The sequence below is a fragment of the Candoia aspera genome, chromosome 3 (assembly GCF_035149785.1).
Source record: "Candoia aspera isolate rCanAsp1 chromosome 3, rCanAsp1.hap2, whole genome shotgun sequence".
NCBI classification, from domain to species: Eukaryota; Metazoa; Chordata; class Lepidosauria; order Squamata; family Boidae; genus Candoia; species Candoia aspera.
Window position 1 is genome coordinate 36,681,529 of NC_086155.1, and position 24,955 is coordinate 36,706,483.

The 24,955-nt window shown below is 35.3% G+C and overlaps 1 protein-coding gene across 1 annotated transcript; it reads right to left on the bottom strand.

The window, feature by feature from the left end:
• Window positions 1-1,501: 1,501 nt before the first annotated feature.
• Window positions 1,502-23,594, bottom strand: LOC134493102 (bile acid receptor-like). The gene is made up of 11 exons (XM_063297379.1): window positions 23,365-23,594; window positions 8,839-8,950; window positions 7,542-7,904; window positions 6,293-6,433; window positions 5,936-6,063; window positions 5,751-5,855; window positions 5,547-5,646; window positions 4,247-4,375; window positions 3,936-4,040; window positions 2,840-2,953; window positions 1,502-2,365 (listed from the first exon to the last, which is right to left on the bottom strand). Exons 2-11 carry the CDS (start codon window positions 8,900-8,902, stop codon window positions 2,127-2,129), a joined length of 1,488 nt encoding a protein of 495 aa, XP_063153449.1. The 5' UTR covers window positions 8,903-8,950; window positions 23,365-23,594; the 3' UTR covers window positions 1,502-2,126.
• Between the last annotated feature and the right edge of the window lie 1,361 nt (window positions 23,595-24,955).

Here is a 24,955-nt window from a genome sequence, read left to right on the forward strand (position 1 = left end):
GAAAAATTGCGGGAAAGTATGTTAAATATGACAACGAACTGTGGCTTCGCAAACAGATGGCGGTCCCAGATTCAGTTCTGGAGAGCCGCTACCAGTCCGGGTGAACTAGCCTTCAGATAAGTAAGGCTGGTCAACATTTGCAAATAGTGTAAGCAAATTAATCAAGGTCTCGCGCATCACTTGTATCTAGAATGGAGCAAGCCGAGAAGGAGCCATGTCGTAGATTTCATTGGCGCCGAATTGGGAAGCATTAGAGAATCCGCAAAGCCAAGTTAGACACAATAATGAAGATGTGCAGTATATGTTTTTTCTACTAACAATAGAGCACCTGGGTGGTGCTTAGCTCAGAAATTGCACTATGGGGAATGACTGATGGAACCTCTGAAGGTACCATCCAGGAGCAGCCTTCTCTGCTACTACTTGTGAAAGGTTGTAAAAAACAATACTGTAAAGATACATTACTGTTACAACTTTTCCAATCATCATGCCTAGTTTGGCCTTTAAAAAAGAACAGAGTAATATGATGTGATATGTATGACTTAGGTAAATCTAACAGATAATGACTAGCCAATTTTACCTTAGTTCTAAACTCTTCTATCTTTGGTCTGTTCTTTTCTTCCAAATTTTGAGATAATACAATATGACTTTAAAATAGAGGACTACCATTTTAAATGTGTACAAATGTATTTTAGAAATAAAGATTTTTGACCCAATTAAGCATATAAAATCAATTCATTTGCTGCAGAAACTGATAGTGCATTTATTAGACTTAAATATATACCTGAAAAATATTGCACTAAACAAGATGCTTCATTATTAAAAATATTAGCTTTATATTCAGATGTCATTTACACAATATTATTTTGGACATGAGTAATAATTCTTAAATGCAAACGTAGCATTTCTAATATAAAAACATAAAAATTTTAAGACATACCTTAAAAGCTACAATAATAGTAATTATTAGAAAGCTATTTTAATTGAGAAATTATATGAAAAGACAAGTTGGGGATTATTTATCACAGAATATTACTATAAATCATTAATATCTATCTGAATTAGCCTCTAGAACTAAATCATTAAATCCAAGCAGATGGCAGCATCTAGCCAAACATGACTGATCTTAAAAAGCTAAGCAGGATGGAACCTTAGTTCTTGGATGCGAGATCACAAAAGTCCCAGGGCTGTGGGTTGGACTGACAAGTGAAAAAAAACATCCCAGAACAATGCAGTGACAAGTCACTTCCATTACTGTTGAGAAAGCAACATTGTTGTCTGCATATAGTCTCCAGGAGTCAAGTTCAGCTCATTAACTTTCTACCTTATATACAATATCCTGTTGAAATTCACTGGAAATCTTAATTGTACTCTTAATAAGAAATGAAATTGTATTAGTTCAAACTTTCAATGGAGTATGGAAAGGTTGGCATGAGTCAGTTCTAAAAATATATTTCTAAAATAGTCCATCCCCACTATGACTTCACACAGAAATGAAATGATGTTATTAAATGTTAATGTTTAATTATTGAGAGTATTCAGCTTTGGCAAACAAGATGAATTATATGATGTGAATGACATGGCTTGGGGGCATGCATATGTGTAAAACAGGAAATTTAATCAACATTTATGCAGTGTATCCAAATAAGTTACAGATTGTAATACTTGCAATGTCAATATACTCGCAGTGTCCATGTATGTGTGTCATATGGACTATAAAACATTCTTCCTATAACCATTTTTTCTTTATGAAATACAATAATATAAAATACTAAATTAGGGGCCAGTCTGAATCCATGTGGGAAATTGCAACCTTCTTCTCACTAGAAGTCTGCATGGCACATATAAAGAATTGAATGCATTAAGACAAATAACATTTTAAATGTTTTTTTCCATATTTCTTTTCAGATATGGCAATAAATTGTACACATTTTCATGTTTTTGCCTACCAGAAAGTATATGTGTGTGCTTCCACAACACAAACTGATATTTTGAATAGTCATCATAACAGTTTTTATGAGATATAAGCCATTTAACATAAATGATTTCTTAAAAGTGTAAGAATTCAAAAATAGCATGTTTGGAAAAAAAAACAGCCCTTTGTAACAATTCATATAATTAGCAATTTTTCAGTGCAAGTCCCAGATTTCACAAAGCAAAGAAGTCAGCTTAGGATCCCTTGTTCTCCAAGTTACTAGTACTTCTGAGTGGTTGTGATTGAGTGTTCTGAGTTCAGTGAGCCGCCCTATGAGACGGGCAAAATGTTGTGGTTCTTCAGGGTGATAGATTTTTGAATATTTGTACAGAATTCCTAAAAAAGGTTCCTGGAGTTTTTCTACATGTTGCTTGTTTTTTAGGAGTGGTCGATCTGAAAAATACGAACATGATTTTTCATGTAGAAAAATAGACATTATTTTATGTAAAATAAAGTACAGTATCTTTGTCAGTTCCAGCTTGAAATGTGATTAGACTATTTCAAAGTAACAGACCAGCTGAATCCAAAACCAGCTTGTCTATCCTTATGACCTAATGCTTCACTTCGTGTTATGTCAGCTACCAGGCAATATCAAGGAGACAGTGTTAGATTCTTAAGTAGAAATCATGTTTGGTATGAAAATACTATATATTCTTGTGCTTTCAGGTATTTACAGTAATAATTCTGCTAATTTCAACAGAATAAGGATAATATGATATTGTACCCTTTTAAGAAATAAATACTTCATTTAGAAAAACAACTATTATCAAAATGTGGAAAAATTACAGCGGTCTGGAAAGTGAAAAGTGAAATACAGTTCTCATTCTTAAAATTTGAATGTTGTTTTTAAATAATTGCTAAAACTACCTGAAAAATACACAGTAGTCGCAACAAGTAATGCATACTCTGTTGCAGTCACATTAAGTTCTCCCATGCTTCTGTAGAAATAAAATAATGCAGTGATAAACTCCTCAGTTATACCTATAAAAAACAACAGAAAATATCAGATGATAGCAAAATAATATATTACTGATTCATTCTTAGAACAAGTATTGGGTTAAATATAAATGGGCAAAATTCATTTAGAAATGTTTCTGTGAAGAGTTTGGCATTTTAAATAAGTTAATGGGAGTATTCACTATGGATGTTAAAAACAAAGAATCATGTGAATCAAAGAATCAGAATGGTGCATAAAGTTTTAATCAGTGAAAAGTTGGAGTATGTTGAGAGAAAAAAGGAAATGTGGGCAAAAGGTAAGACTTTCAAAATTCAACAGAAAAAGTTTAAATGAGAAATGAAGAAACAAAGACTTTAAAAAAAGATAGAGTACCAAGGGTTCTTCAGATAGTGGGTAAGGAGAAAAATATTAAAGTTAAACTTGAGAAAAATAAAGCAATGGAAGTCCTTGGAAGTTATATAAACATAAAATAATGAAACCCACACTGCCACCTCATCCACCAGTTTGGGAAAAATGAGGGGAAAAAAATACTAAGCAATATTTTATTGATTGTATAATGATATAAGAGCACAACACCCAGAGTTGTTGTACACAAGATGGGCAGCAGAGAAATTTGACAAATAATTTTAAGAAATCAGGAAAAAAAATAAGTAGATCATGGAATATATTAACAATTAGGATGATGAACTATATGAGAAACAAGCGTATGAAATAAAGAGGAACTGTTCAACAAAGTAAAATAGATACTGGAAACAAACAAAGATTGAAGTGGCCAGAGATGATTCTAGGATTCAAGAAAGCCAAAATTTAAATAGTGGCAGTATCGATGCTAAATCCAAATAGTAAATTGGTTGAAACCAAAAATATGACAGGGAGATACCTCAGTATTGAAAATTCAGTAACACAAGAATTTTCAAGATATTTTATTAACTTTTCCAAAACTACAGTATATTTAAGTTCAGTAATATATAACCATTTATGAAACATATATCAAGGCCCAGTTACCTGTTGTACTAGTAGATGTTGGACTTTCTTCAGTATGAGACATTTCTATGGAATAAGCACTTTTATCTTGGCCACATATAATATGGTCAGAAAATTTTATATTATCTACAATAAAGGAGAAAATAACTAAATATTCTTTTTAAAATGTTTTTTAACAGGATAAGTCATATTTACAAAATAATGCTTAATACAGTGTTAAAGGAAACAGTTATGCAAAGGAAAGGGCACTGATGGGACAAGCTTTACAATAAGCATTGGCCCACTTCATTATATACAGTATATAAAATAAAAATGCTAGCATTAAAACTTACTCTCATTAAATGGTGTCTGATATTCAATCCCTTGTTCATTGTATAACTGTGCTGAGCGTAAAAACATTGCTTCAATTGTAGAACCTTTTAATAGTGCAATCTGATCATCACTGGCTAAGCTTTCAAACCCTATAGTATAAAGAAATAGGTAAAATTAACTATATATCTGAAATTGGACTTACCAGTTACTCATGCAACTTCTAATAATGGTATACTGTAACTGCTACATAAACTCTAAATACAGAGTTGAAGGGAATTCCAAATACTGTACTTAAGAAATTAAGAGTACAGCAGGGGCTACGGATTCACAGAAATTCCTCTAGCAAGTGGAAAAGTAGATAGTATGATTGCTGTGACAAAAGCACCAGAGGAACATCCCAGATCCAGGAGCAGAATGGTTAAAATGGGCCAGATTAATTGGAATGGACATGAACAGCACAGGAGTGGCTCATACTTAAACTGATACTTATATCTAAGGTTTTCTCCAATTTGGGTCCCATCAAATACCTTGGACTACAAATACTGTCACCTAGGCAATATATCAAATGCCAAGAATTATAAAAATCAAAAATGCGTAGACCAACAATGTCCAGAGGAGATGTCAAAAAGTCAAGATGGTGGTCACAGCAGCACAATTGAAGCCTTCCCCCCTTTTTATGTGCATTGACACTACATGTACATATAAAGGGATGTGGCTTTGATTACAATGCCACAACCACCATCTTGACTTTTTTGACCCCCTACAAATGCCACTGGAGTTGATGCATGGTATCAGTGACAATTTAAGATCAATTGGACAATATGTTGATGGCCATTTTAACTCCATAGTAATAGTAGTGGCTATTGCAGGGACAGAAGGAAGTTGGATATAAGGCAAGATGCTAGAACAGCCACACAACACAATGGTAAACACATGAGTGAGGGCATAAAAGCATTTTGGTAAGAAAATGTTCAAGTGGATTTGGCAAGAAGTCTTCACATGTTTCCAGACCTTTGGTGCAAATTGATTATGCTGGCACAAAAAAAAAATAATGATTTTTTTTCCACAAATTTATTATTATATTTCACATAATACAAATTTGCATAAAGTGAGGAAACCCTGTAGTTTGCCATTATGCTCTGGGATGTTTTTGTAATTTCCCACCTTCCAAACCCAGTTAAAGTCAGCCAAGTGCTGCCACCTGAGACCATGGAGATTAAATTGGTATAAAGTAATATACCAGAAGTAAGTACATATTTTTTAGTCAGCTAAAGAGGTTGATAAGAACTAGTTTGTAGAATGTTGTATAAAAAGTGTTACCTGGGAGTCTTTTTGTAAAATCTACTAGGACCTGCACATGAACCATTGCTGTTTCTGAAAGACGTAGAAAATTCTCTTCAGGATTAGCACTTTCCTGTAACTAATTAAAAATATTTCGAATGAGCCTATATGCCATTGGAAAATTAGGATACCAATTTTCTCAGAAAATATCTTGGTAACATTGATTAATTTATGAACACATACAAACTTCTTTGCTTCCTCCATTGGAATGGTGCATTTTTGGTGGGCAGTCAAAATATGATCAATGAGTTCATATTCTGCAGGAGTAAATTCCATTCTCTCCTGGACCTTTGAAAAAAAGGTATGCATTACTACAATGCAAATAGTATAATTAAATTCCATAATAAATACATGAAATATCACCCTACTTTTAAAGGTTTGGTTGTAGAAGATACATTCTTACTGTCCATCCCCTCATCTTCCATTTTGATGTTGCAAAGGAAACTACTTTTTTTTCTGAGTCGTTTTGATTTACATTGGACTTCAGTTAGCAAACCTATAAGAATTTATACCAAAATTCATAAGCATATTTCAGAACTGTGTTGATATTTAGGCTCTATTGTAAAATATGTAGCTCTGTTTTAAGCCATATAAGTTTGATACTGTTTTAACAATTACTGCAACTAGGTTAATATAACTTATTCCATGGATGTGCAACTTATCTAGAAATGTTCCTAAACTAAGTAGCACATGAAAAACCAGAGAAAAGTAATTTTGGCACTCACATTCAGCCAGCATTCCCACAGCTTTACATTTCTTTAGGCGACATTCCTGACATTTCCTCCTCATATACATATCCATTTCACAATGACCTCCACTCTTGCATCTGTATATTGCATTTTTGGTGATGCTTCGACGGAAAAATCCTTGCAACAGGTATTTCAGATTATGACAAACAATAAAGAAACCATACATCAGCAACTTACTCTAATTTGTAGTGTTAGATATACTAAGGTCATATAGTGCGACAAAAATAGCATGTCAACAAATAAGATAGAAAATGAATTTTTTTACAAATTTAAAATAGAATTTCTTACAAGGTAGTGAGCTCCACTGAATTCAGTGGGTCTTACTTTTGAATTGCATGGATGTTATAAGTAAGAAATGATAATATTGTCATTAAGGTAATTATTTGCAATTAAGTTTAATAGCTTAACAATGATTTATAGTAGTTTAGACATTTTTACCCTCTAAACAGCTTAGAAGGGCCTACTTATCCCCTCACCACCACCTGTTTATCTTCACAATAGCCTCATGAGTAGATTAGGCTGAATTTCTGAGAATGTTCATTACACCAAGATTTCTCATTGAGTTTCATGGGTGGGTAAAAATTTGAACACTGGTATGTCAGTACTGAGAGCCAGTTTGGTGTAGTGGTTAAGGCATCAGGCTAAAAACCAGGCAACTGTGGGTTCTGGTCCTGCCTTAGACACAAAGCCAGCCAGGTGACCTTGGGCCAGTCACATTCTCTCAGCTGTAGGAAGGAGGCAATGGCAAACCACTTCTGAAAAACCTTGCCAAGAAAACTGAAGGGACTTGTCCAGGCAGTCTCCAAGAATCAGACATGATTAAACAGATTTAAAAAAAATGTCAGTACTAGACCTGATCGGTACAGCTGGCAGGCACCAGTTCAATGAAGACTGTATTGAGGGGAAAAATATCAGACAATCTCCAGATTAAGTTTGTTCAGTACCCTCATTATTTTATTTCTGAATAGCCCCCAACTTCCTGCTTTTGATCTTTACTTCTGCAGCTCTAATACCATCCATTGTCTAAAGATCTCTGACATTTATCAATAATATCATTTCCTTCCTATAAGATGCTTAGACATTAGAATCCTACAAACAGTCTCTCCAGCACCAATTTCTTTGCCCTTATGACTCATCTCCTGTATTTTGAATAATCAGTATTTGACACTACCTAAACCTTTTAAATGCCAGTCTCACTTAAGATATAATATTCTTTTCTTATTACCTTTACAGCCTTCACAGGTGAGTGCATTGTAATGATATCCTGAAGCCTTGTCTCCACAAACTACACAGAGCTCTTCTTGCCCTTTTATTCGTAAAGCAGAATGATTAAGTCTGGGTCGTTTCTGTCCAGGGTATCCTCCCCCATCATGATGGGCACCCATGCAGGTGGGCTTACTGAGTTCACAACTGTTGATGATGTATTGACCATCACTGAACTGAGAGTCCAAATTGTATGAATTGTAATGAGTCTGTGGAGATGGTGTCTGCAATACTGGAGGGAACTGAACAGTTGAATATTGGCAGTAAGGAGCAGCTTGTAAGTCAAGGTCTTGCACTGGATAACTGATATGTTCTGGTAAGACATCTGGATTGTTTTGAAAAAAAAATCACAGATTAATTTAGAATTTGACATGTTTGATTGTAAACTATTTTTAATATTTATACATCTAATTAAATATTTTGCTATTTGGTTAAAAAAATAACCTCTGAGTCTGATTCACATCTGAGCAGTAAAAACATGATAGTCTCAAGCTAACAGTGTAGAAAACATATCCCAAGAGGAAAGTAAAAAACTGAAGAAACAGAGTGAATGAAATTGTCATTTTTATAATAACCAGCTGGAAATTAAACATATTGCTAGAATTATTTTCAGACTTGGAATCTGCTTTTAGAAACTTCTGTTGACAATACTTCCTCTTCTGAAGAGTTTACCTTTAGTGAATATTTTTGTTGAATTAAAATGAGTTTCACAGTACAACCATTAATATATTTACTCTGAAACACTTGCCCTTTTAGTAAGTGTTCTTATGGCAGTGTGATCAGTTTTTCCAGGAACGCTGTTCTATTGAAAGGCTATGGGAGGAGAGTCTTCTGTTTAAAGGTGTCCTGTACTTGAAGGAGAGTCAGTCCCCTGTGATTTAAGAATATAATCCAGGATGGACCCTGACATTGTCCATCAAGAGTAAAAATCTGGATAACAATGCAGGCATTTTATTAAGTATAAAAAATAACATTCATAAAAGATCTTAAGAAGCATAAATACCTTAAAATATCCATGGAATTCATCATCTGAATAACCTTCATGGCATCCAACCCAAAACAGGTTTTGAATCTTGTTGTGAATCATGTATATGCATGTGTATTTTGGGGGAAATCTGTTTGACTCCCTCAAATTTAAAATGGCATCCCAAATAACCTTTCAGTATTCTTCATATGTGATCCAGAACAGGTATTTAAAATTATGGAAATTCCTGTTTTAACTAACAAATATGTTTTCTTGGTTTCCCTTTTTTACTCACCATAATATTGTATTGGCTCGCTAAGGCAGTATCCATCAGACACTGTTACAAAGGTATTTGCCATGCTCTGTTCATTCAGAATGGATATCTTTGTGCTTTCAAAAAATCAGACCTGAGGAAAGGGAACACGTTTAATTATTTTAAAGTTCAACAACCAAGATTTTGCTGCCCAAAATGAAAGAGTTCGAGAAGCAATTTATGGAGGGACAACATATGTTGACAGAGGTTTCTATAGGTTGCAATAGAACTAGCCTTAAATCAAAATCAATTTTTACCATATGGAAACAAACTTCCATATATTCATCTATGTATGCATATATAGATGAAATAACCAATCTTATTATCATAGTACCTTATTATATGTTCATCTTATCTCATATTAATAGAATGCATCTTTTCAGTTCTCATTCTAGTAATTAACCAAGATCCTGATGCCCTCAAAAGATACTTCTTCCACATACACCCTCTTTTGACAAACACTTAACCTATTAAATCACAAACCCATTCAAATCTCCTTGCAGCTGGTTCTGGCAATACAAAAACAAATTAACTGGACTAAAAGGTATTTATTTTATAAACAGAGCCCTCACTCATTTTCTCCAGGAACTGTGTAATATCCTATAAGCCCTAACAGCAGAGGAGTACTAGTAAGGCTTCACTAACATTAGCTCGTAGAACTCTAACCCCAATTCACACACACACACACACAAAATCAACTCCCACTGATCTAGTCTGCTTGTCCCTGCTGTCTCCCTCTCCAGAAACTCCCCTGCCCCTGAATCCTGTCCACACAACATCCACTTCGCCAATTTTTTTTTTTATGATGAAACAAAGTAAACGGTTTGTTCCATTTTATTAGTACTGAACAGTGAACATCCAAAAGTTTTTGTTGCTCGTAAGTAATTATTCCACAGAAAACTTGTAAATAGTATTTACAATGAAACATATTAGGAGACAGGGGTCAATGTCATACTTTCTGGCTGCGTTCACACCAAAGGGTTAACTAGCTACTTCAAGCATTTTTCCCTCCCTGAGTTTGACTGAACTGGACAGAAGACAATCTCCCAGAGGGTAAATGGAAAGATCTTCCTCTTCTCTTCTACCACCTTAACTTGTCAGATTAGTACTGTAAAATTGTTCATACAAAGAAAATAACTCACACTCCTTATAAGAAAACAAAGCCTTCAGTGAGGAAGAAAAGTAACAGAAAAGGGACAATTAATCCCAACCCAAACAAGCCCTTAGTAGGGAAATAGGGTGCCAAGGGGCAACATACACAAGTAACTCACGGCAACAAAGATGGTGAGGGGCTTGGAGGCTAAATCCTATGTAGATCTGGGTATGTTTAGTCTAAAAAAGAGAAGGCCATGGGGAGACATGACAGCAATTTTCCAATACTTGAAAAACTGTCTCAGGGAAGATGGTGTAGATTTATTTTCCATAATGCTCATGGGTAGGACGAGAACCTATGGGTGTAAACTTTACAGAAAGAGATCCAAACTTAAAATAAGGAGGAATTTTCTCCTTAAGAGCTATTAAATAGTGGAACAGCCTGCCTCCTGAAGTCATAAGGTGCTGGGCTAGAAACTAGGAATCTGTGAGCTCTAGTCCTGCCTTAGGCATGAAAGCAGGCTGGGTGACCTTGGGCCAGTCCCTCTCTCTCAGCCCAGCCCACCTCACAGGGTTGTTGTGGTGGGGAAAATAGGAGGAGGAAGGAGTATGAGGTATGCTCGCCACCTTGAGTTATTTATAAAAATAATAAAGGCACAAAAATAAAATAAATATTTTTTTAAAACAAAGGTTGGACAGCCATTTGTTTGGGATGGCCTAAGAATTCTTGCCCTGTCAGTGAGTTGAACTAGAAGATCTCCAAGTTCCTTCCAACCCTTTGCTTCTATTTCCCTGGTTTTCAGTACAGATGGTTGGGACTAGCAGGCCTTAGAAAATGGTGCAGCAGATATCTGACTCTTTCTCCAGCAGTGCTCCAATTAGGGTTGCTTGGAGAATTATTGTTAGTTTACCTTGAGAATATTTTCAGAGCTTGTGTGTGAGGGATTCCAGTAAGCTATTTCTCATTTTATGTCACTGCTAGCTGTTAGTGCTTGCAGAAAAGTTGCCTGCAAGCAGCCTGACCAAGACATATGAAGGGGAGTGGCTTGTTTGGCTCCTGCAGCTAGTTAGTGTTAAGAAGTCAGTAGCTGCTAGGCTTTTCCCAAGGGAATATACAACAATAATAGAATATTTTTAGATTGTCTTTCTAAAAGAATGCAACTTTACAAGGTTTATGCATACTGTCTGGGACTATTCCTAAACTGTTTGCAATTATTTCCGTTCTAATCAAGGTTTAAGGTCTCCAGTATATTTATTGAGAGAGCCAGTTTGGTGTAGTGGTTAAGGCACCAGGCTAGAAACCGGGAGACTGTGAGTTTAGTCCCGCCTTAGGCACTAAGCCAGCTGGATGATTTGGGGTCAGTCATTCTCTCTTAGCCCTAGGAAGAAGGCAAACTACTTCTGCAAAAAGTTGCCTAGAAAATACATGGATTTGTCCATGTAGTTGCCAGGAGTCAAGTCTAAATCAGTCATTCTCTCTCAGCCCTAGGAAGGAGGCAATGGCAAACCATTTCTAAAAAACCTTGCCAAGAAAACTGCAGGGACTTGTCCAGTCAGTCTCCAAGAGTCGGACACAACTGAACAGGATATATATATATAGTCATTGAGCAATCAAGAAGACAGAGTTTAACCTAGCATATGCAAATTACTATAATTTGCAGAATTATCTTATATTATTTGCAGAATTATCTTACATAAATCTTTCCTTTTGTTGCTGGTCAATGACTGCAATAACTTTATTTATTTATTTATTTCCTTTTGCTGTGCTGATAGAAGATGGTAAAGTAATAAGAAGAGGGCTGGAGTATTTTCCTTTCTATAGAGCCTTTGATCTCATGATATCTTGCCTTGTTTAACCTAAAATAACATTTTGTTATTTATATTTTTATCTTAGTCTTCCTCCAAGCATCTCATAGTTGCATACATGATTTTGTTGTTTATTCGTTTAGTCGCTTCCGACTCTTCGTGACTTCATGGACCAGCCCACGCCAGACCTTCCTGTCGGTCGTCAACACCCCCAGCTCCCCCAGGGACAAGTCCGTCACCTCTAGAATATCATCCATCCACCTTGCCCTTGGTCGGCCCCTCTTCCTTTTGCCCTCCACTCTCCCTAGCATCAGCATCTTCTCCAGGGTGTCCTGTCTTCTCATTATGTGGCCAAAGTATTTCAGTTTTGCCTTTAATATCATTCCCTCAAGTGAGCAGTCTGGCTTTATTTCCTGGAGGATGGACTGGTTTGATCTTCTTGCAGTCCAAGGCACTCTCAGAATTTTCCTCCAACACCACAGTTCAAAAGCATCGATCTTCCTTCTCTCAGCCTTCCTTATGGTCCAGCTCTCACAGCCATATGTTACTACGGGGAACACCATTGCTTTAACTATGCAGACCTTTGTTGTCAGTGTGATGTCTCTGCTCTTAACTATTTTATCGAGATTGGTCATTGCTCTTCTCCCAAGGATTAAGCGTCTTCTGATTTCCTGACTGCAGTCAGCATCTGCAGTAATCTTTGCACCTAGAAATACAAAGTCTTTCACTGCTTCTACATTTTCTCCCTCTATTTGCCAGTTATCAATCAAGCTGGTTGCCATAATTTTGGTTTTTTTGAGGTTTAGCTGCAAGCCAGCTTTTGCACTTTCTTCTTTCACCTTCATCATAAGGCTCCTCAGTTCCTCTTCGCTTTCAGCCATCAAAGTGGTATCATCTGCATATCTAAGATTGTTAATGTTTCTTCCAGGAGGTATCCATACATGATAGCTCCTTCCTATTTCTTCCTCAACAGACCAATTAATTAGCTTAGACTGAGTATATGTAGCTGCCAAGGTCATCCACTGAGCTTCACACATGAGGGGACACTTGGGCCTTGTATTCCTGGCAAAATCTCTGTTGTACAACATTGGCTATAATAATAGATTGCTTTGTTCCATTCCATTCTCTTGGCTTACTTTCTGAGACAAAGTCTCAGTCTTATCAGCCACCTTCATTTTCTGTTGTAGCTTCACTTAATGGTGAAAAAATATGTGATATTAGACTTGGGGAGATTCATGGCTGCCCTGAGCTATTAAAGCAGTTGGTAACACATGAATAGGCTAAATAAATAGAGTAATTTGGGATTATATTTAAAGAATTCAGCTTGGAGAATTATACATAGGAGAAAAGAAGAAATGCACAAATGAAAAAAGTGAACCTTTGAAGTGCTCTAAAGTATAATTTATTCAACCAAATATATTTGATTAAAATCTTTATCAGGCCCCATAGAATGTTATTCTATGTAGATGAACTATGAGGGAATCATTTTGTTGCAAAGTGAGCATGCAGACAACACAGCATGTTGTTTTGTTATATATTGTTTGTAAAAAATTTAAACCAAGTATGTTGGAAATATAAACTATGTAGTATAACTTAGATGTTTGTGTTGTTCCTCAAGAAAAGTGCCTTTCTACACAGTATCTTTCTAATAAATCCAATTCTCAAGCCATGCACAGGACTTATGGGTTTGGTATTTTATGACTCTTGGAAACCTCTACCCCAGAGATTCTGCTGCTAAAATTTGGTAATAAACTCCCTACTAATACTGACATGGGGCATAAAGGGCTTGAATGGGATGGGTATTTTACAGTCAATTAGCTTAATGTACCTTTTTTACAAAAAAAGACCACCATGACAGGGGTAGAAGACTCACAATTCTACCTCCTCCCACTCTGGTGATGTGATCAAGTCACCACATACCTGATATTAGCTACCAGAGAGAAGTAAAGACCCTGGTCACAAAATAGTTTTTAACTCTGCTGTAGTATATGGAAAAGGCCAACACTAGTCCAACCTGGAAGTGAAGAAAATCTCCTGGTCAACACTCCTATACTTAGAGAAAATCAACATTTATGAAATATACATTACATCAGAGCAGTCAAAACTAGAGCAAGCCTGAAACAAACAAAAAATAGCTAACTATGTATAATTACAATAGTTGCTAACTATAAGAAATCCTTGAAAATAACCTGGTGTTCAGAGAGTGAGCAATAGAAGATGAGATTCCCTGGCAGCCTAGCAGATTCTCTCAGTACTTCAAAGAAAATAATTCTCAAGCTGGTACCCAAAGTTTCCCAATAAGTCCTAAACAATTTGAGACTTAATATACCACATGATGCAAAATAGTATCTGCTGTATCTTAAAAAATAATCACAGGCAAAATTTTGGATTTTATTCTTTGTATTTCTTTTTCAGCTAATCTTTAAGGCTTACAATGTTAGATTTCAGCTGAGCAAAGTTAGGACCTGAGATTAAAGAAAAGGGTTGTTTCATGTCAGTACATGGACTCTGCTGTTTGTAAGAAAATAGAGGATAAGATTTTTATGGACTACACTACAGGTTTAAAAAATTCATTAGATAACTTCTGTATGCGTTCTATGCATGTATGGTTAAATGTAGCATTTAATTCTTTATTTGCTTACTAGTTCTTTTTATTAAAATATTTATAATTTGCCTACTATCAAAGGTATCTCAGAGCTGGTTACAGTTGGTACCTTGCTACGTAGAATAAAATACTAAAGTAAAATACAAATAAATAATACTTTAAAAGCTTGAAACAACTATAACCATCATACATACAGTAATAGATGTTATAGGGCCTCTAAAAATGTTCCAGAAAGTAGATTCATTGGCACATTCTACACCAGTTTTAGATTCTGAGTTGTCTTCAAGGGCAAAACCACACAGAGCAATTGCAGCAATTGAGTCTGGCATTACCAGTGTATTGAGTACTCCATCTGGGGCATCCCTGTCCAGGAAAGTTTGTAGCACCTATGATGAAGACTCCTGTGACTCCAACTGGCTGACTCAATGTGGTGGCACAAAGTAATATATTTCAGTATACTTGCTCAGGGAATTCTAGGCTTCTGTTATCCAGTTTTTGTAAGAAAAGAAGAGTTATATGTTTGGTGGAGATTAGAGGAACAAACTGAAGAACTGGGAAATTTTATCTTATGGAAACTAATAGATAAAAGGCCCAAAGGACGGAGAATACTGTAAAGAGTCAGGAACAGACTGAGAATAAAAGAATCTGAAAAAAGAACAGTCAGTTAAGTAACAGTAAGAGAAAGTTCACAAAGCTTAAATCAGGAGAGGATATATGCTATGAAGAAAGGAGGAGACGAGTGCTGGTATACTTTTATTGCTTGGGTCACAAAAGCTTATGCACAATATTCTAATTAGTCTTTAGGGAACAGTAAAATTCTCTTACTTTTGCTACCTTGTTTCCAGTGATGAGGATCAACTGAAGGTTTACAAAATAGCTGCAGGTTTTTTGAGTTTCCAGTGATTTTTTTTCATCAGGCAAAATGGTTAAAAATAAAGAAACAAATAGAAAAGGGGGGGAAAGCTAGCCCAAATTGCAGTTTTAGAATATCGGAAAATATTCCCACAGGTAAATTGGAAGGAGAAGGAGAAGGAGAAGGAGAAGGAGAAGGAGAAGAAGGGGGGGAGGAAGAGGAGGAGGGGGAGGAGGAGGAAGCAGCAGTTAACACTGGGTTGCACTGAAGACTCTACATAGATTTCTTGGAGGAAAAATATGCAAATCATTGTTAATCCCCACATGTGAAAATATAAATCAACCGTTAAAGTCATTCTTTGTGATCCATTCATAGAGAGAAAAAAGAATGGAAATTAACTAGGCAGTTTTTTTATTTTAATAAAGCCATGAATCTTTTAAGATATTGCACCAGTTCCAAAAAGTTCCAAAAAGTCGTTTGGACTCAAATCACATAAGATGATAATAGCTGGGCTTGCACCTATAGTTCTAGTGAACCAAAAAAACGGAACGGACCAAAAACATACCTAAAGCTGAATTTCATTTAATGGATTTGAATTAACCAAGCAATTGTTTGCCTCTAGGCTTTCAGTTTTAACAAAATTGCTATAGAATTGGCATGTTTAACTTTTGGTTTTATTAAGCATTAGAAGGGTTGAAAAACAGTTCCATGGCATCTGAAACCCTTGTTTACAGATTCTTGAAAGATATTTCTAACTTGCTTGTAAGCCCTGCCTCCACAGCCATCTCTTCTCCTCTTCCAGTACAAGACAGCAAAAAGTGAAAAGGCATGGCATGACTGGAATGCTGCCACTTGCTATCTGTTTCTAAATATTTGTTTGAAATAGAGGCACCTTGATGAATCATGAAAACTTTATCAATAAGATAAATTGATCAATTGTGCATGTACAAAGTCTACCTGTTTTAATCAGCAAATACACATGTTTAAAAGTTAACATTGTGGGGGCTGTCTCAAAATAATTGTGAATATAGAATAACTGAAGAAAAAAGCTACACTTTCTCTAAACAATTCATTCGCTAATGAGAGATATGAAGGGAATAATTGTGTCTTCAGATCAATCTCTTCTTTCCTCCGTAGGATTCTTCTACTGTAGGATGCATGACCTTGGCTCAAGAGCTAGATGTGATCACCACCTTCAGTGCAAATGCCAAAGGTTTTCCAACAGTTGCCACAAATTGTATTTTTAATGTAACAGGAGGAAAATATTAAATACACAGAGATTAATCATATTAGTATATTTAATTAATGTAATTAGACTTTTAATTATGTATGAGTTGAATCGAATTTAGATTTTGTCCTGGCTCAATTTATTTCTTTTCATTGGCCCACATATTTTTTGGAATGTGGCCCTTGAAATATTACTCAAAGGCCACTTTTGTCTTTCAGACCAAAAGGAAAAAAAGGGGTGGGGTGGGCAGAGAAATATTACTGTTCTGCTTCAGTATGGCCTTAAATTGAAGGCCAGGATCTTGTTTCCATTATCAACAAACAAACTTTCTGGGGTGTGTTACATACAAACCTGGACAAATGGAGTTTTTAACATGAAGTTTTTATTGTGGATCTGGCCTGCCTAAAACAAGAAATTTTATATAGGAACTTTATTTGATGTTTTGCCAGTAGTTCCATCTTTTTTCTTATCAGAATATCAGTTATGGCAGGCTGAGGTGATGAAATAAGTGCACAATGTTTCGAATGACACTTTAGGAGACTATCTGGAAGACTACAATCTGTATTTATTTTGTTGCATTTTGCAGACATTTTTATTCTGGCTTATATCTTAAACCTGAATCCCTAATTGTCCCTAATTAAAAGTAACTACAGTTCTGGGTTTATATATAGTAATAAATTGTTGTAAATTTAAAACAGAGCAAATTTACAGAATACATCTAACAGCTTTACCAGAAGAGAAGGGAGATAAATTAAGTATGTCTGCTGCGTATGTAATCATAAACCATAGCAGAGCATTATATCAAAATACAGCCAGTGTAGTTTCTGAGTTTGTGTTTCATTGCCAATATTGTCTATCCACTTCTGGCAAAATCAAAGTAAATGTAAGCACCTTTTTTCTGAGTATCTTGGGAATAGGATCGATGGATAGAAAGTAGGGAGCCACAGTGGGCTTTGTAGTTCTGCCACAAGCCTGATAGCTTGCAATAAGTAGCAGGGACAACCTTCAAAATACAGAATTATAGATCAATGTTTTGCCAGTTAACGAACTTATGCTATGTTTATAAGGCAGTTTGAATAGTTGGCATATTTGACACTATGTATCAGTTACAATCTATATAGTTCATATTACAAGTTAATTGCATTTAAAGATATGCAAGATGAAAGCAGAATTTTTCTATATTTATAACATGTTATCCTCTGAAAAGGATATTCATTGCCTTTATTACTGATTGCTATAGGCTTTTCATTTATTTATTCAGCAGTTGACTGACCTGCACAGATACGTTATACTATGATATATCATGGGCTTATCTAGACAGCCATTTTAAAATATTTCTCTCTGGTCCATGAAGCAGCATAGAAGTATGCTACGATAATTTGCTCTATCACAACAGCTGAGCTCTAATCTTACTCAATAACAAGGTCAGTGAGTGGTGCTCCTCTTACAACTTTAACATAGAACAAGTCAAAGCAATTTGTGGATTTCCTGCCAGTGGGAAAAACATCAGCCAGTTGCTGTCTCCAATGTGGGGCTGAATCTGAGGTAAGTTTTGATAGATTGTTCAATCCATGGCTTTAACCATCTGTCAAATTCTGATCCATGGAATTGGTGGAGGAAAGTAGTAGAGGTTCTTCACCAAAGCCGCTGCCTACCCCATAAATCACCTGCACAGTCTGCTTCATTGGGCAGCTTCCATTTACCTAGCCCAATGGATCAAGTCCTGGGAAATAAACAACTTCCCAGTAAACAGTGCCGGATCACTTCTGTCACCCAACTCTTATGGCCCATGGGATGGCCAACCGGAGAGGTTCACTTTCCCCCTATTTCTGTTCTACTACCATGCTTTTGTGCCCTGGAAGGAGTAGGAATAGGAGTAGGCAAGAGAAGTGGAAGGGTGCAAGAGAAGCTAGAAGGCTAGAAAAAAAATTCTCCCCCACCATCATCTTGCTAGCCTAGAGAAAAACACCCTGAAAGATAAGCAACTTTCAAGGCACAGTGGCACCGTCTTAAATAGGAAGTTCTCTGACATGTAAGAAGAATTCCCTCTCAGGTCAGACAACACTGCTTACTGTACAAACTCCCTGTCGGGGCAGTTTCTTTTTACATGTCTCTGGCTGTCATACATGAGACCACTAGACCCATGTAGGTAGGTAGATATAGATATAGATATAGATATAGATATAGATATAGATATAGATATAGATATAGATATAGATATAGATATAGATATAGATCCCATATAATTCCTGATTATTGCTCTGTGAACCACATTCATTACACAGGCAGACGTCTTATGCCTGACACCTCCTGCTGCCCAAGCCAAAATGGTCGAAAGGAAATGGAAGTACTCACAGAAGACAAAAACAACCAGTAGGCATTCTGCAGAACCCAGTCCTGATGCATCATTATCATAATCACTGAAGCACCAACAAGCCTTGTGTTGAAAGAAGGTGGAAAACACCACCTTAACAATGGGTCAGTTAAAAACAAAGTTTGACTGCCTTGATTGAGAAGAAGGCTCCCTCATGAAGATGAGTCCTTAATGAACAGTCGGGATATATGTGAATGAGCCTTATATCAAATACATTTGCTATCACTGCCAATTTGTGAAGTGGGTTTTAGGAACAGGATTTAAAAGCAAGGGTATTATACTTTTAATTATAAAATCTTGCTATGTTACAGCTTTTAAGATGTTGTTATAAAATTTTTAATTCTGTTTTGTACTTTGCCTTGGGTACACATGAATAATTTCCCATAATATCGTTTTCTATTACTCTATTAAATGAAGCAAGTAATATATACATATTATATATTGTATTGTATATTCTCTTTAGTCTTTTGCAGTTACATGTCTAGAATGAAGATTATTCTGTTCAATACTTAGAGAAGTCACTTTTGCTTAGAAGCTTTTGAAATATAGAGAAACCTGAAGAGCAAGAGAACAACAAAGGAAGATGGTTCATTAGCTCATCTCCTACTTTCAAGCTGATTGTATCTAACTGAGCACTGTGTGACACAGTGTTTCTCAACTTGTCAACTTTAAGGAGTATGGACTTCAACTCCCAGAATTCCCCAGCCAGCCTAAACCTAATCCAACAGGGCTTTTCACGTTTTTTTCCCTCTTAATCTACTATATGTGTATGTGCTGCATAGCAAAAAATAAAACACAATAATGTACGCATTTACCAGGAGCAAGAAGGAACAAGTTTGTAGAAGTAATTTCCATGTTGCCTTAGCCCTTGCTTTTATATTTTTGACTTCTTACTGTTTTCAGAGTAATAGAAAAAACAATAACTCTACAAATATAAGCTGGGCCTAAGGGCCAAGAAAATATTTCAAAAGAACAAATTCCTGAAATATTTCTTTTCCCTTGATTTGTACCTAGTTTGTTTTCTAAAATTAATCTCTGTACTGGCAAATAAAGTTCTAAAGAGCACAACCAGTCCATGCTGTTACTGTTCATTTTTGTTAAATCTTACTTGTCTGCAATATTATATATGTATGTGTGTATGTGTATGCGTATGCGTATGTGTATATTTGCAGAGATTTAACTGTTTAATGTTTGGATTTTTTAGTTCTTTTTCTTCTTACTGTTTACAATGGTACTTGGTTGCTTTGTTGTCAATTACCTTAACAGAAATTCACTACAGAAGTAGGCTTTGTTCCTTATACAATCTTCTCAAAGTTTCAGCTATTTGTAATATTTCAGTATCATGTAGATAGGGCCGGTGGGTGTAGATATATAAATATAGATACAATATATGGATTACCGATATACCTTCTGTTGATAATACAGCCTTTTAGTATGGAATGTATAGGTTTCAAAAGAAAAGGCATCCTTAATAAATTTTAGTTTAAGCAAATCTTTAGTATATTTTGAGCAGCTAAGTAAAATGATCTAGACCTTATCATTCACCCATACTTGCTGCTGTTAGACGTATTTGCTAAGGTCCTACATTTAATTTCAGATCTTGTGGCTTTTCTTTGGAAGATGAATTTTCAAGTAGCATATCCATTCTGCATGATTTTTTTTTAAATCCACATCTAACTTTTTTCCAATGTTTCATGAAAGATTTACTTTTGAGCAAAATGACTTTCAAATGGCAATGAAATGTACAGTATATTACCACTAAACCCAGTGGGCTAAATGGAGAGATCTCATGCATAGAATTTTCCTCATGGAACCCTCTGAGAAGAACAAGTGCCACAGAGTCTCTCTTGCCACTCCACCCGTTATGCCCCTGCAGTATCAGCTCCAGAAATCAATACTAGAGAAGGATGGAGAAATTGATGTAGGGAGCTAAACTGGGAAGGGGAAAATTGTGAAAAGGTATCTCTCCCCTTGCCATCAGAGGAAACATTTATTGGCATTTCTGCATTTAGAAGAACGCTTCTCAAAACAATCACTCTAAATCTATCCCAAAGCAATTTACTTTAAATAAAGGTGGATATAGTTGTGATAGATATATATGGTGCAATTGGACATATTCATGCCTCAAGAAGCTTACAAATTAAAATCTCTTACAGGTTAAATATCAGGATGCATTCATGGTAATGCAAAAGATGTAAAATAAAGTACCTGTTTATTCTATTCAAGTCTTAATATTTTAGTATTCAAAAGTAAATCTGAATGTTACTAAAAATCTCATGTCAAAAGTTATTTATTGGTTTTTTGCAAAGATACTGTGCAGCTGTTAACTATTATAAATGGCAATAAAAAATGTAATGCTTGCTTTATTGCACAATGTAGAGCATAGGCCTCACAGGAGACCCCCCAGGGAGTACTTCAGAATGTTTGAACTGACAGTACATTAACATCTATCGTAAATATTTTGACAGTAGTGTCAAAAGGGAAATTTCTTGACCAGAGAGAATTTTAGGAATTTGAGCTGAAAGTCTTCTTGCATTTCTGTAGCATACTCATATCCTGGGAAAGAAAATAAGGTTGCAAAACCATCAGATTTGGGCAACAGATTTGAATCTTGATTTGGATCCTGTCCTAACTCTGTCTTCAGACCCTGATAAACAAGGATAGCTGAAACAGTTGCTACTATCAAAAAGAAGATCCATCATTTGAAAATTTAATTTTACATAGAAAACTTTGATGATTTCTAACGGACTTCTCTGTGTTTCTGTGCTTTAGCATTAAAGCTAGTGTCCATTCCTTCCTAATGACAACAGAAATACAAAGAATTGATGAATAGTTCATCAATAATATTTCAGGAATTTGTTATTGTTTTGCATTGTTTAATTACTTTGTTATATACTCCTATACATGCTATTATGACTTTAAAAAGCTTTTAAATATGACTAAAATTAAGACTGCAGTCATAAAGACACCTATCTGGAAATGAATTACTCTGAAAATTAGAATCGTATCAAATGAAAGAAAATCTATATAGAGAATTATCTGTAGAAATAAAATAAATCTCTATGGACTGTCATGCATGACAACATCTCTCTCATATATAACTATATACTTTTCTTGTATGTAATGGTTCATAGCACTGAGCATTACATACACGCATACATCAGCATACACTTTCTCAATCTTTTGTATATTTAAAATAGCTCACAACAAGCATTATTTTAAAGCAAATATGTTAACAATAAGGAATGAATTAATTGAACACATCCACAACTATCTGCATTCATGAATATACTGCAATACATTTCACATATGAGATTTTTCTTGCTTTCTCTCCATCTAAATAATTCCGCAGTAGTTTTACTACAATAGAAACATTATAGCATTCATTTTATGTACTCTAAGGATGCTTCCCAGCAGAAGATTTTATTGATACTGAACATGCTGATAAATACATTTCTCTGACTCCCACAATCCATAGGATATTAATATACATCCCTTCTGATCAATGATGGCTATAAAAAACACAATGGGTGAGACAGTCGTGATAATGCTAAATTTTCATGCAGGTACTTTTTTTACCATTTGTTTTAAGTGTTACCACTGTGGAGAAAAGCAGTTTTCTAAAATTACCTTCAGAGATGGAAGGTATAAGCAAATGAATCATAAGTGAAATGTTCCAGTGAAAATAAATTGTGACATTCCAGTCACAATTCTGCTTAGTTTATATATTAGGAACAATAACACAAAGATCTTCCCATTGTAACTGATTCCAACATTTTCTAAAGGCAAATATAGTTCTACATAAAATATAAATATTGCCACCATTTTATTTAATATCACAAAATGTGGAAGTGTCTAAACGTTGCAGTCCCATGTTTGTATCTAATAATTCTATTTATCAAGATAACCTTAATTTCCTAATATCCAAATATGATTAATCAGTTTGTGAATTTCATTGCTGTTTTAGAATGGAAAGATGCATCAGTTTTCTGTTCAGTGTGTTTAATGAATTTATTGTTAAACATAATATTACTATAGTTAATTTACTGACTTACTCTAGCCCAGAAAACAGTACAGGACAATTATAGCAGAGTAACTTAAAAAGCAACCAAATCTCACATCTTTAAAAGACTAAAATATTCATTAAGTCAATGTAATATACCTCAATATCCAATTCTCAAAATAGGAGCCAACGCAAGTAATTCACACCATAGGGTGAAAATTTGATGTGTCACAGCAGACTTTTCATTCTTTGAGGACATAAATGGTGTGCCCATTAAATAAAGTTGAAAGCCCTGCTTCTGCTGATAGATAGATAGATAGATAGATAGATAGATATAGAATATCACACTATCCAACATTTCTGAGGAAATAATTAAAACAAAAAGGAAAACAAAATAAAAGCAATTAAATGCCTGAATCTTTCATTATAATTAAGTACTGAATTTTGACAGTCACATGACAAACTTGACATAATGACTCTAAAGTATGGCATTTTGTCAATTTTGGGCAATTTTCAGGCATTCACAAATGTGAATAAAATTACTTACGCCACTTTGTTCCAGGGAGCTGTCCTCTTATAGTCCTTCTTTTCAGTCCATCTGGAGCAAAGAGAGTGTTTTCTGTATTTATCTGTTTCTTTGCATTCACTTTGGCTCCAAATGCATTACAGAGCGGCACTTCACTCTATCTTAGAGACACAAGCTTCCCACACAGCCATCCCCAGGGTCAAAGCAAGGGCAGCTGCAAGATCACATAAATCAAACAATAACTGAATCATCAGGGACAGAGGCCATCAGGATCCACACGTCACATTTTCCCAGCAATCTCTGGAGCCAGCTCTCTCAACTTTTCTGTAGTCCTGATTCAGAGTTTGACATTTCCTCATTTTGATTGCTTCACACTGTTAACATTGCACATTACCAGCACAGGCTGTCCACACTTTCTCATGGAAAGGCAAACAGCAAGCAACATGCAATTTAGTGGACAGTACTTAAGACTAGAAATAGACAAGCCAGGGTTCTGACTTCAGCTCAGATAACATTGAACCAATTGTTATTTAATTTACTTCACAGGATCCTTCAGAGTTGAAGGGAGTGAGGAGACCATCTGGATTCTTTAGAGTGAAGGTAGGATAAAAAAATGTAATAAATAAATAGCAAAATGCTTATTCCTGCTGTGCTCTTTTTATATTACAATTACCCTGTCCCATTCATGGAATTGCCTTATACATGTTTACTTAAACCTGATTTGTTTAATAAGCCACAGTTGGCTAGTTCACACAGCACACTAACATAAAACAACACAATTAAGTTTAAGTCAAACTTAAACATCTTCATGATAGTTTAGTATGATGTGTTTTTCTATTTATAGAATTCTAAAAATAACCGTATCCTCCACTTTTAACCCTCCTTCTCATTGCTTCTCATAACCCTCATTACAACCTCAGAGAGATGGAATAGGTGCTTTCCAATTGGAAGGGTTAGAAGCTATCTGTCTGAAAGAAGACCTGGTGATACCCAGACTAGTCATAACAGTGTGCTTCGATAGGGCTGGAATTCCACAGAAAGCACCAAATGTAATGTTCCAGATTTTAGATAGACAGACAGACAGATAGACAGATAGATAGAATATTACTTCAATTCTGGGCGGTTCACAATAAAACAGTTTAAAATTCAATAAAATCATAAATAATATCATTCATCAATAAATTTATAGTTTTAAATGCTTTGGGGTCAAGTACTTTAAAGGGCCACCACATCCAGTTTTGTCCCCTGGGCTATTAGACTCCTGAACTCTTAATAATCCCTTCTCACTCCATGGGTACACATTCTGGGTGTAGGACTGATATTTATTAGGGATAAAGATTAGCGGAGTGGAATGGGTAAAGAATGTATATTACATATTGTAGTAATTATGGTATTCTTATTTTACTGCTTGAGCCAATGCAACAAAATTTCATTTTAATGTACACTTGGTGTATAGTGAAATGACAATAAAGGTTTTATCTATCTATCTATCTATCTATCTATCTATCTATCTATCTATCTATCTATCTATCTATCTATCATATGTATCTCTCTGAATAGTAAGATCTTCCCTGGAGTTCCAGGGGACATGGAGGGGTGAAGTAATATAGCC

What these genes read in the sequence shown, in the direction of transcription:
- LOC134493102 (XM_063297379.1), bottom strand. Translation starts at nt 8,902, where the DNA reads ATGGCAAATACCTTTGTAACAGTGTCTGATGGATACTGCCTTAGCGAG. An exon ending in CGAGCCAATACAATATTATG is followed by an intron (nt 7,905 to 8,838) that starts GTGAGTAAAAAA and finishes AAAACAATCCAG; the next exon opens with ATGTCTTACCAGAACATATC. An exon ending in AACATCTACTAGTACAACAG is followed by an intron (nt 2,954 to 3,935) that starts GTAACTGGGCCT and finishes TGTTTTTTATAG; the next exon opens with GTATAACTGAGGAGTTTATC.